The sequence below is a fragment of the Sciurus carolinensis genome, chromosome 5 (assembly GCF_902686445.1).
Source record: "Sciurus carolinensis chromosome 5, mSciCar1.2, whole genome shotgun sequence".
In the NCBI taxonomy this organism is placed as follows: Eukaryota; Metazoa; Chordata; class Mammalia; order Rodentia; family Sciuridae; genus Sciurus; species Sciurus carolinensis.
In genome coordinates, this window is record NC_062217.1 from 102,737,184 (window position 1) to 102,750,762 (window position 13,579).

Consider the following 13,579-nt stretch of genomic DNA (forward strand, 5'->3'; position numbering starts at 1 on the left):
TGGGAAAGAAAAATGATGTAGGAGGCATTGCAATATTTGATCTCAAATTAGAGTATAGAGTTATAGTAACAAAAACAGCATGGTATTGGCATCAAAATAGACACAAAGACTGTGAAATAGAAGACAAGACACAGAGACAAACCCAAATTTATGCAGCCATGGGATATGTGCCAAAGATGCCAAAAATATAGGTCGGATAAAAGGCAGCCTTTTAAATAAATGGTACTAATAAAACAGCATATCCCTATATAGAAGAATAAATTTAGATCCCATTTTTTCATTCTGAACAAAAGTCAAATCAAAATAGATAAAAACTAAGCAATTAGATCAAAAACCTTGAAACTGCTCTAAGAAAACATAAGGTCAACATTGCATCGTATGGGTTCAATTACTGATGTCCTAAAGCTCAAGAAATAAAATCAAGAATCAAGAGATGGGATGCCATCAAATTAAAAAACTTCTACCCAGCAAAGGAAATAATTGAAGGAGTGATGAGAAAGCCTATGAAATGAGAAAAATTCTTTGCTATTTACTTCTCAGAGAGGAGACTAATATCCAGAATATTTAAGAAACCCAAAAACATCAATGACAAAAAAACAAATAGTCCAATCAATAAATGGGCAAAAGAACTAAACAGAAAATTCTCAAAAGAAGAAGCACAAATGACCAATAATATATGAAAACTCTTCAGCATCTCTAGTGATCAGGGAAATGCAAATTAAAACTACACTAAGATTTCATCTCACTCTAGTCAGAATGGCAGTTATCAAGAACAGGAATGATAAATGCTGGCAAGGATATGGGGGAAAAGGAACACTATTACACTGATAAATGATGGTGAGGATGTGGGGGAAAGGCACACTATTACATTGTGGTGGGACTGCAAACTATTAAAACTACTCTGGAAAGCAATGTGGAGATTACTCAAAAAACTAGGAATGGAATCACCATAAGATACAGCTATCGCACTCTCCCACTCCTCACTGTATACCCAAAAGATCTAAAATTGGCATACCATAGCAATACACTTCAGTGCTTATAGAAGAAAAATTCACAGTAGCCAAACTGTGGAACCAGTCCAGGTGTCCATCAATGGATGAATGGATTAAGAAAATGTGGTAAATATACACAATGGAGTTTTACTCAGCCATAAAAAAGAATGAAAGAATGATATTTGCCAGTAAGGGGGTGGAAATGGGGAAAATCATGCTAAGGGAAATAAACCAGACTGAGAAAATCAAAGGTTGAATGTTTTCTTTCATCTGTGGAAGTTAGAGCAAAATAAGGGAAAGAAGGCAGTGGGGGAGGGGATGAGAAACCATAAAGATACAGGAAAGAATAGTGAAGTAAATGTAGGTGAATGAGAGGAAAGAAGGAAGGAAAAGGGGAAGATAAATGGAATGAATTTAACAAAATCGTGATATAATCATATATAAAGAAACCAAAGGGAATTTCACTTTCATGCATATGTAAAAGAAAGGATGTTTAATAGAGAAGAGAGGGAGGATAGAGAAGGAGGAAGTGAGGAAGAGGGGGAATGGGGCTTGAAATCAAATTCCTTGCAGATGAGACTGAGTCAAAACCCAAATGCTATGTATAATTATGGTCCTCTGATAAAAATATAGAGAAGGAGCCTTCATCCCACATGGATATATCAAGGAACTTTATCCCACATGGAGAGCTCAAATTTTAATCACATAAATGACAGTTAAATTTTCAGAGCAAAAACATATCTTAAATACAGACTGAGGCAGTATCATGAAATACAACATTTTACAAAACTTTTAACAAATGTCTTGATATTTTCAAAGTGATTTAGCCTGTTTTATAACATAAAAGCCTAAAATAACAATTATGTTGGTGATTTAACCCCACTCACCTTCCATTAATACATTCAGAAATCATGCTGAGCATTTATTTGATGTCAACATTTGCAATAAAAAATGCCATCACTTAACTTTAGGATGAGATGGCCTTTTGTTTTAAACCTAAATAATGTAGTCAGGCATAGAATAACAATGCTTTGTTAGACAACAGACTGGATATGTAAGAGTAATATACTCATAAGAGTATATTGTGGGGTAGACATCTTCAGTTTTTTGCATGGTGTGAGTGCAAGCTGATGATTGCCTAATGATGAAATTATTACTGAACAATGTATTTCTTAGATCTTATCCTAATCATTAAGTGAAACATGACATATATAGTAAATTATACAAATATCATAATTAATGTTAAAATAAAGTAAGAAATTTGAAACTTTACTGAGGATTACTTTACCTGAAATAACTTATTTCTTGAAGTATTCAGGTTCCTAGCTCTTATTGTCTGGAAGATTTCAAGTTGTCTTTTTAGTTCCCTTTCTGTATTACAATCCCCTTCTCTTTCTCTTAGCAGGTTAATTTTTTTAAAAAAGTAATCAGGATCTCTTCTCTTTGTAATTTCCTCTTGCAGGTGACATCTGCATTTAAATAGGTTATCTTAAAATTCATTTTGTTAGAAAGTAAAAATTACATGTTGTGATCTGTCTCTTTGTATGTTAATTTATTATTCTAATAAAAATTCTGTGTTCTCAAACAAGTTTCCCTTCTTGTGTTCATGTTTTATTTTCTTCTTCAATATTTCTCAAGGGAGATACATATATATATATATATATATATATATATATATATATAAAGGTAATTTAGACATAGAAAGGTAATAAAGAACCTTTCATTACTGGGCAATATTCTGTTATAATTAACTCTGGTAGAAATTATGCAAAAGAAATTTTGAGATAATTCTGTAAATTGACAAGTTGAAAGTTTTTATTTTTTACTTTCTTACAAAATGAATTTTAAGATAACCTGTTTAGCTTTCAACTTGTCAATTTACAGGAATCATGCAAACACATGATTCCTCCTCAAGCCTAAATATAATTCAAAGCTGTTTTAAAAATTGTTTACAAACCAGTTTAGAAGTTTACTAAAAATAAGGTTTTATCTTAATTTATCATTAAGTGTACCCCTAGAAATGATTCACAGTACTAGAGAGTATCTTCCCATGTTTTCATACAGCACATATCAGCACATTACTATAACCCAAGGCTAGTCTAAGGACTCTAATTCCTGTTATTACACTTTTAATCATTTATTTTTTATTTATATTTTCAAGTGATCTTGATTATTATGTACTTTATAAGCAACTTAAAAATCAGCCTTGGAAAAAGACAGGACCAGTATTTAATCCAATAAGAGAGAGTAAAATGTTCTTTTACTAGAGAAGTTGAAACTAATTTTACTTATGTATGAGAGAAGTTGAATAAACTCATCAGTAATCACTTTTCAGTTCATATTTTCTTTCATGGGTCTTAAGAATAAAACAGTACCAGGGGATGTAGTTCAGCAGTAGCACACCTACCCCCTTGAACAAGCTCCTGGGTTTGACTCCATACACCAGAAGAAAAAAAATGTATAGTTTTTCAAAACATGTTTCTTGGTTCAGGAAAATGCCCATTTCATTTTCTGTTGGAACTGTGAATTAACTTAAACTTTCTAGAGTACAATTTAGAAATCCTGATCAAATGCTTTTTAAAAAAAGTGATTCTACTTTAGCCAAACCTACTTTTGAAGAATTTAGTCAAAATAAACATGTAGAAAATGATTTCTATAAATGAGGCTTCTTAAAGCAATGATTGCCATACAAATTTTTTGTAAATGAATGAAAGACAACCCAAATCTTCATCTATAACAAAATACTGAGATTCCTGTAAAGTGGGCTTCCATGTAGCCAGTAACATTGTCACTGGGGAGAATAAGCATTTAATTGGTAGAAGTAATCATTCCTACCAACTTGTGATTATGTCCAAGATTTTCACACTCCAGAATAGTAAGTTGACTTCCTTATGAAATGCCAAAAGGTAAGTCAGGGAATACTAAAAGTCCCCTATGTATCTGTAGTTAAATTTTAAAAAATCATTCAAACATTTCTCTAAATTTAGAATATCATACCTCATATTTGAGAGTCTTTGTCTCCACTCTGCTCTTTCATGTTCTAGCTTGGATTTTACTTTTTTTGCTTCCAATAGCTCCATTTTTAGTCCATAAACTTCATATTCCATTTTTGCAAGTTTTTCTATAAGCGGGATGCAGTGCAAGCAGTGACATTTTTTATGTTCTATTGTTCTTTGAGATGAAATAACTGCATCCTTGATTTCAGATAGGCTAAGAGAATCTGGATAAGGGAGATAAGATAGAAGTAAAATATTTAAATATTTTTCATACATGAAGGACTTACATTTTCACAGGAACTCACTCATGCACTGAACAAATATGCAGAATGCCTACAGTTTCAGGCACAATATAATATATTCTGCAGAAAAACCTATCAGATGAGACTCATGTTCTTCTTTAGCTTAAAGTATAGAGGTGAAGACAAATGCATAATGTAAGGAAATTGACTTTTGTAATCACATAATGGAATCAAATCTACAGAAAGATTTCCCTGAGGAAAATATGGCTACCCAGAGAAATGAAGAATGATCAGGAAGTTGTTGGATAGAGGGTGAAGAAGAGCATTCCAGTCCACACACAGCATGTACTGAAACTCTATTACAATCTGCTTCTGGCCAAGATGGAGTAACAGGCTCTGCTTCCTGAGCCCACCTGAAACTACCAAAACCCAAACAGGCAAAATACATTAAATAGAAATTTTCAAGACAGGCCAAGAGGACAGTGTTCCCCAGTAGACAGGAAACAAATGATGTAAGCTCTGCAAGTGTGCCATCTCCCTGTTGTGAGGCAGCTTCCCCAGCCCTGACTCAAGGAGAAGAAGCAGAAGTAGAGTCCATCAGCCTCCCTGGGCTGAGGTGATGGAGCTGGGATTCTGGTAAAACCAAGACACAGAGAGATCACAGGACAGAGCAGGAGAAGAGAAAGCCGTACAGAGGAAGAGTCCTGGAGGTCTGCAGAGGGCCCCCTTTGAATATTTAGAAGACCAATGGACAACAAACACACAGGTGCCAAGAAGCAACTGAGACCAAAGGGAAAAGCACTGCAAAAGATCAGAGGAAACTGTCTTCTGTTCATGGAGTGCCAGGAGCAGTGTCTCTTCCTATCAGTCTGTGGAATATCTGAAATGTCACAGGACATGGGTGGAGTCATCAGCGAGTTCCAGTAGTGGAGAATTCATAACCAGCTGATCAACTGACAAATCATAAAAACAAGACTAGAAGAACCAAACTCGTTATCAATAACCTAACTGAATCCTGAAATAAAATTAAAAAAAAAAAAAAAAAAAAAAAAGGGCCAGGAGGATGGAGAGTTCAAAGCCAGCCTCAGCAACTTAGCGAGGCACCTAGAACTCAGTGAGACCCTGTCTCTAAAAAAATACAAAATAGGGCTACGGATGTGGCTCAGTGGTTGAGTGTCCTTCAATTCAATCCCTAGTACCACCCCCCTGAAAAAAAAGCATAAAAATTTTAAGAATCAAAGTAAACATTTGTCTCTTCAATAAACACAAGGGTTTCAAGGTTGCTTTAGGGCATTAGAACAACCCACTGCCCATACATGTAAAAATCACTTGGGTCAACCAGAGGTTGAAAAAGCAAAGGAGGAAGAGACCCATGTAGCAGAAAACACTGTCAGCATCCATTTTATAATATTTACAGCATTAATGGGCATACTCACATCTGTGAGGAATAATGTCTATACAAGTTTTTCACTGCTGCTTTGTTGTTGGAAATAGCAAAATTTTGGAAACAACCTAAATGTCCCATCTATTGAGAACTGGTTAAATAAATGATGATGCTTCCATATAATGAGTTCTCTGTGGCCATAAAACAATGAGGAAGCCCTTTATGTGCTGATAATATACAACATTCTCTAAGACATATTGTTAAGTGAGAAAAGTAAGGCACAGAACACTTTATTAAGTACATGCCATTTGTAGAAAGAATGGAGAATGGTATATACATATAATTGCATATGTAAAAACATCTCCCAATAGAAATCTAAGAATCTGGCAACACTGGTAGTAGGGAGGGAGCTGAGTGATTCGGGGACTCCTTATGAATTTTGAAACATGAGATCGTGTGTCACTTATTTTAGAATGTAAATAAAATTGAATTTTGAAATAAAAAAGGAGAACAGGTGGCATGAAAGATATAATTTTAAAAGAAATGCAAATTACACGTGTAGGGAGGAAAACTGACAGAAATCAAAGAGCATGATGACAATTAAGCCCAACTACATTAACCATTGAACAAAACAGGTTTGAACTCTGTTGTTTGTCTTATACACAGATTTTTTTTTTTTTAGGAAATTAGAAACAATTTAAAAAAACTCAGAGAAGGCAGATGTTATAGTTCATAACTGCACTTACAATTTTGTAGTCACCTCCTATGGGTATTGAGGTGAACTCAAGTGTCATATGCATCTGCTTAAAAGGTCACCTGGGACTTAATCATCTCCATGGGAGCAGTTTGTCTCCAGTAAACCGGCTATCACTGTACAAAGTGATCCCTCACAGTTTTTGTATATTTTCCCCATATACAACACCTTTAACCCATAAAATATTTTAATTGTTTATATTATGAAGAAACCTTTGGTCAACAGCAGTCTACTAGTAACTATGATTTTGCAGGGTTCAAATATACACTCATATTTTTTGACTGCACAGCTGGTTGGCACTCCTAACCCCAACACTGCTCAAGGGCCAAATGTATATAACAATCATGTTAAATCAAAAAGGTCTAACAACTTCAATTAAAAGACAGGTTGTTAGTATGGACAAAATAGTCTGATTCAACTACACTTCCTAGAAGAAATATGCTTCCTGCAACCATATGCTTCCCATTTCCTATGAGAAATACTTTTTAATATAGATACAAATTGATTAAGCATGTGAAAAAAGATAAACCACATGACAATTGAGAGAAGATGGTTTAACAGGAATGGCTATTTAAAGATCAAATTAGATTTCATAGTATAAAACCCTAACAGCAATAACCATGGTCATTTCACAGTGATAAAAGTTCAGTTAATAAAGAATATACACAATCTTGAATGTTTTGTACCCAAACAGATGCAAAATTCATAAGGCAAAAAACTGAATTACAAACAGAAATAAGCAAGTTTACAATTATCATCCGAGGGGCCAAAACCCCTTACTCAACAAGTGAGAGTATGATGGGTGGACATGTTTGACTCCATGGAAATGTTATAGGCCAAGGCATTATGGGCGATGACTAAACAGACTCCATTTTACCTTGAGACTCCATGTTAATATTGTAAATGCTTCTCCCATGGGAACGCCCCACCTCTGTACCCATCAACAGTTGCTTAGCATGACTTGTTTGGCAATACAAAATGATGAAATGACAATTCTTGTATAATGAAAATTGTTCTCTTTTCGATTCCTAGTTTCCTAAACAATGTACCATGTTAACAGTGATGTCAACAGCGATTGTTTAGATTTTAGTAACTATTCATTAATTTGCACCTAAGTAAGGTCATTTTGACTCACTTCCCCCTCTGCTAATGATTTCAGATCCCATGATGTTAGTATGTATCATCATACTAACTTATTATTGATGTACTGATTTATGGTATAAAACCCCAGCAACCCTATGGTCAGGGCTGTTCTCCAATACCCATTTTTGGGGCATTGTGTGAGACAGTCACTTGGATGGCTTAATAAAGACTCACAAATTTGACCTTCTCAGTGGTGATCAGTCTGTTCTTAAGTTGCACCCCACAATAACAGAAAAAGAAGGCAGAAAGTCAGCAAGAAAGTATGAGCTCAACACCACCTTTCTTCTTGCCAAAATGGAACATATGCTAAGATTATACAATGAATTGTAAAGATTGTTATAATAATTTAATGATGCACAGTATCAGGATCAGAAATCAACAACAAAAGTATGTCTGGCAAATGACATAATTCTTTCTTTTGACTGAGTAATAGGCCGTTATATGTGTGTGTGTGTGTGTGTGTGTGCACTTGTATGTGTATATATTCCATTTTCTTTTTACATTAATCTGCTGGAGGGCACCTGGGTTGGTTTTGTAAGAATTATTCTCCAGAAAGAATTTTGCATGATTCTAAAAGAGATGAAATATATCTGAAGTGACATATTTGAATCACACCTATCTTACTAATGCACATTGTATCTATGCATTGAAATGTCACAGTTTACCCCACCAATATGTCCAATTACTGTGTCAGCTAAAAGTAAAATGGTTTAACAAGGAATTAAAATGCTGTGACACAAATGACAATATCTGTGATTGAACAAATACATGTTAGACTTCATCAAAATTTAAAACTGAAGTTCTTAAAAAGAACCTATTAAGAGGAGAAAGTATCAAACCACAAAGTGGTGAAAACTTTGTCCAAAAAGAACAGCTAATAATGGGATGGTATTCAGACCATATAACAAACTCTCCAAACTCATCAAATAATGAAGACACTAACTTTTGAAGTGGTAAGAGACAGTGGAAAGAATGAAAAAATTTCCTGTGCACATTTTTGAATACACCACAGTGAATCTCAACACTGTGTACATCCACAAGACTGGAAAACTAAGTGGAATAAGATATATTCCATGCTTCTGCAAATATATCAAAATCAATTCTATTGTCACGTATAACTAAAAAGAACAAGTAAAGAAAGAATTGAAAGGATAAATGACCAAAAACTTATCCAAATTAATAATAAGCACGTGAAAATATGCTCAACATTATTGGTCATTAGTGTAACACATATTGAAAGCATACTGATGTGTGCATGTGTGCAGAGCACCCCCATTAGAATGATATAATTATTAAAAGTTGACGATACTCTGATATTGATGATAGGGAAGAACGGGACCTCTCATACTGTGGGCATAGAAAATGGTAAAAATATTTTGGAAAACAGTTTGAGAGTTTCTTAATCAGGGAATATACAGGGGCATGAGGAATATTTTGTGAGTAAGGGTTTCTTAACTATCTTTTTTTCATGTGTTCTTTTCATTATATATGACAGTAGAATGAATTTTAGGAAATTGTAATACATAGAATGTAACTTATTTCTCTTTAGGAGCCAGTTCTTGTGCCTGTACATGATGCAGTTACTCTTATCATGTATTCAAATACAAGGCCAGGAAAGTTCTGTCTGATTAATTCTACTGTCTTTCCTATTCCCCTCCCCACTTCTTCCATTTGTTCCCCTTTGTCTAATCTGATGGATTCCTATTCTTCCTTTCCACACAATCCCTTATTCTGGGTTAGCATCCATGTATCAGAGAGAACTTTTGGCCTTTGGCTTTTTGGAGAATGAATTATTTCACTTAGCATGATATTCTTCAGTTCTATCCATTTACTGGCAAGTGCCATTATTTTCATTCTTTTTTATGACTAATATTCCATTGCATATACATACCAAATTTTCTTTATAAATTCACCCACTAAAGGACACCTAGGTTGTTTCCATACTTTACCATTGTGAGTTGATCTGCTATAAACATTGATGTTTATCAATGTTGTAGTATGCTGATTTTATCTCCTTTTGTATACACCAAAGACTGGGGTAATTAGTAAAAATGGTGGTTCCATTCTAACTTTTCTGAGGAACCTCCACACTGATTTCCAGAGTGGTTGCACCAATTTTCAACCACACCAGCAATGTATGAGTGTTTCCTTTCCCCCACAACTGTACCAACATTTATTGTTGCTAGTATTCTTGATTGTTGCCATTATAACTGAAGTGAGATGGAATCTCAGTTTTTTTTTTTTTTTTTTTGAGCAGGTTCCAGGGATTGAACTCAGAGGTACTTGACCACTGAGCCACATATCCAGCCCTATTTTGTATTTTATTTAGAGACAAGGCCTCACTGAGTTGTTTAGCACTTCACTTTTGTTGAGGCTTGCTTTGAACTCAAGATTCACTGGCCTCAGCCTCCTGAGCTGCTGAGTTTACAGAAGTGCACCACTGCACCCAGCTGATTGTAGTTTTAATTTGCTTTTCTGCAATTGCTACAGATGTTGAATATTTGGATTATGGTGTTTAAGCATGTGTTTAATACACACGTCAAAACTTGTCAAACTGCACACTTTATATATGCTCTGTTTAATATATTTCAATAGTATTTCACTAAAGCTTTTGAAAGCATAAAGCTGCACTGCAAGGACAAACATCAAAGACACTGGTTAGGATGCAGCAATGCAGGATAAAGCCAGAGGACTGAAATCTTTAACCTTATAGCAAAGATAAGTGAGAGCCAGGTTTCAAAGGAAGGGTTAACATGATCAAATCTGAACTCTAAAAAATGTGTAATTATGACAGTAGTCTTGAGCATAGTTTCACAAGGCCACACAGCAGGAAAAGCAGGTCAAGGTTTACTGCAGGCTTCTGATAGAGACAATGGTACCCTGACAAGATAATGGTCAAGGCACAAGGGAGCAACACAGCCAATAAAAGTAGTTGGAATGCCATTCACAAAGAAAAGTGCAGTTGGAATTATCATAGCTCTCTGACTGAGAGTGTAATGTAGTTCTCCATCTATTTTAATACAAAGTATATTTCTGATAGGAACAGATATAACACATCACTGCTCCATGGTGCCGTGCTCAGCAACATGTGCATCTATTACTATAATATACATGAAAGGCCTAATTTTTATGCAGAGGTCCTACCTTTACATGACATTTTGTGTTGTTCAATCAACAGCAAAATTTTCTCATAGTTAGGGTAAGCCAACTCAAAATCCTTTGAGGCTGTTTCAGATGACTGACTTAAGTTATTAAGGTCTTCCATGGCATGGGCTTGTTTTTTGACCTGTAAACATAATATGATTTGAAAATATCCTCCAAATATATATATCATGTACCAAATTCATAGAGGGAACAATTTTCTGTCATTTTATATGCAACAACACAGGTGCTTGTAAAAGAGCTAGTTTCTGTCAAAAGGATACTTTTATCAATGGTGACTGTTTCTTATTCACTTTCTCAAAGTAGAAGTCTTTACCTAACAATAGATTCTCTACTTTTCCAGGTTACATTTTACAACATAGTTTTAGACTGAATCACCTAGCCTTTCACAGTGTATTTTTCAATACAATACTCTTTTATTATTTTTAACCATACCTTTTCTTCATTAGATGTTTTTTCTCTGAGCCTATGAAAAGAAAAAAAACACAGACATAAAACCTTTTCAGGTAGATATTAATATATAAATAAGGATGTCTAGTATCTTTGTATATAAAATATCTACATTTTTAATTCATTTCTCCTATTCATAAATTCTACAGGCTATTTAAATTTCAATCATAAACAGAAAGAGTAACATTAAGGGACAAAATAATACTAACCGTAAGTTCATAATAAAACCAAAATTTAGATCACACTTTTTGACAGTCAAAGCCAAAGTATGTTGCATGCATTATTTGATAGAAATAAATACAAAATTTTTATTATAATCAAAATAAAAGACAAATTTTTACCAAGAACTCAAACCCATTAGTAAAATATGACTTAAATCCTTCTACAAGAGAAAATCTTTTTGTATAACTTCAAGAGTTAGGTTTTCAAAACCTACAGTGTAATCACTGTGCATGTTTCTTACACTCCACATGGGTTCAAATTCTTTTCATCTTCACAATTCCATAAGGCAGATAGTACACTAGGTATTTTATAAGAGAAGAAAGTAGGCAAAGAAAGGGTAAGTAACTTGCTCAAAGGAAGCAAACCCAGAATACAGGTTTCAGGTTTTAAAACATGTGTTTCACAATAAACTGAAAAAGTGTTTTAAGAGAGATAACAACAGATCAATCTACAATATCATTTCTTATCTGGTGATAATTATAAATAATAATTTCTGAATCTTGCCAATATTTTAAAAATAAGGGTTTAGACCAAATCAATTTTGAACACCTAGTTTAGTTTCAATTAACTAAAGATTTATTTTTTCTAAAGAAATATATCAACAGGCATCTTTATCTATTCAACAGTTTATTTATACATTTCACAAATACTTTCTCAGCACAGAATCCATTTTTAATGACACTGTTGGTATGGGGAAACAAGGTTTGTATGCTTTAAAACTTTAAAATGCCAAAGCAATATTGGGTAGTAATTTGTCAATTGCTCACATTTCTGTTGGGTACAAACAAAAGCTTCCATTTTCCTCAAACACCTATTAAGTTGATACACCTGGCATTTTAGAGTACCATACAAAAAAGTCATAGCTACACATGATGATACTCCCAAGAATTTGAACACAATTTGTTTAAGAGGTGTCATCAAACTGTTGTAAATATATTTAATTCTGAAATTATCAGTCTGATATAGAACCATCCTCATTATTAAAATGAGTGCATACTATATTAGTTTATGGATATGACAATTTAACTATTTCCTTATTGATGAGTATTTAGACTAGTTCCAATTTAATGATATGACAGTGCTATAATAAACACTCTTAATATTCATATTTATGTATATATTTGTAAAAATGTTTTCTATATATATTGTATATTTAATGTACCTGTTATGCCTATTAGTATATTCACCTACTGTTTATTATGTATAACATGCAATGTTAGTCCCTTAGATGTGTGTGTAGGTAATGCATTTACAAGTCAACTTTTCCATTCCAAGAAGGCTCTAGTAATAGATGTGAAGCTTTTAGTTTTGAGGAATAATATTTTTAATCTTTGGTACATGCCACTAACGTACCCTTCCAAAAGTGCTGACCAATTTAATGTAGGAACAGTATATGAGAATGTCTTCTTCCTCATAGTTCCCAATGTTTATCATTACTTTGCAGATAAAATGTTCATTAACAAATTTGGAATAAAATCGATCTCATTTTTTATTTTCACTTTCCTGGAAACCCTCCAAGGTTGAATATCCCTAGTTAAAGCTTAATGTACCTTAATCATGAACTATGAGACCAAATGAGAATGAGATTTGGAGAATAACAATTATCTACTGTGAAATACTGCCACAGGCTTACCCATCATATTCTTGAAACTTCCTAAGAGAAAAGCACTTATGGTCAGTTTTTCTGCTCTCTTTCTGTTCAGTTGATTCATCATCATAATCATCATCATGATCATCATCCTCTTCAGTGCCTTCCCATAGGTTTTGTGATTTGTCTCTTTCAGCTGGGTGCTCCTTGTTTTTTTCCTCAACCTTTAAGGAATATTTGATACTAAGGATAACTGCTACTTTTCAATAAGAAGGTTTCTTTTCTGTTTTCATCCTTGATTTTACCACCTGATTTAGTTTAACTGTCACTTCAACCCATAAAATATTCTCTGCTTCCTTTAATTTTCTAAAATGTCATTGAGAATTTTTATAAATTCTGCTTTATTTTTGTTCGAGTGGAGAAAGCAGAATCTTCCAAAATTTCAAATAGAACAATTTTTCATTCCATATTTTCATTGTGATCCATTCTTTGCTATCTAACATTTACACTTCCTGTATGACTAGCAGATGCACAAAGAAAACGACATGAAAGGAGTCCTCTTTTCTCTTTACTACCTGGATCTTAAATGAATCATCCAGATTCAGGGACTGTGTCATTGTTGAGCCTCAGTAAAGACAGGAAGATT

At 33.8% G+C, this 13,579-nt stretch overlaps 1 protein-coding gene across 1 annotated transcript in view; it reads right to left on the minus strand.

The window, feature by feature from the left end:
• LOC124985685 (ankyrin repeat domain-containing protein 26-like) overlaps nt 1-13,579 on the minus strand; it is a 123,165-nt gene that overhangs the window by 65,395 nt on the left and 44,191 nt on the right. The window contains exons 19-23 of the mRNA XM_047554347.1: nt 12,979-13,157; nt 11,109-11,139; nt 10,656-10,797; nt 3,990-4,212; nt 2,281-2,389 (exon numbers count right to left, since the gene is read on the minus strand). Of these exons, the coding sequence (XP_047410303.1) occupies nt 2,281-2,389; nt 3,990-4,212; nt 10,656-10,797; nt 11,109-11,139; nt 12,979-13,157 (684 nt within the window). The remainder of the gene's footprint in view (nt 1-2,280; nt 2,390-3,989; nt 4,213-10,655; nt 10,798-11,108; nt 11,140-12,978; nt 13,158-13,579) is intronic.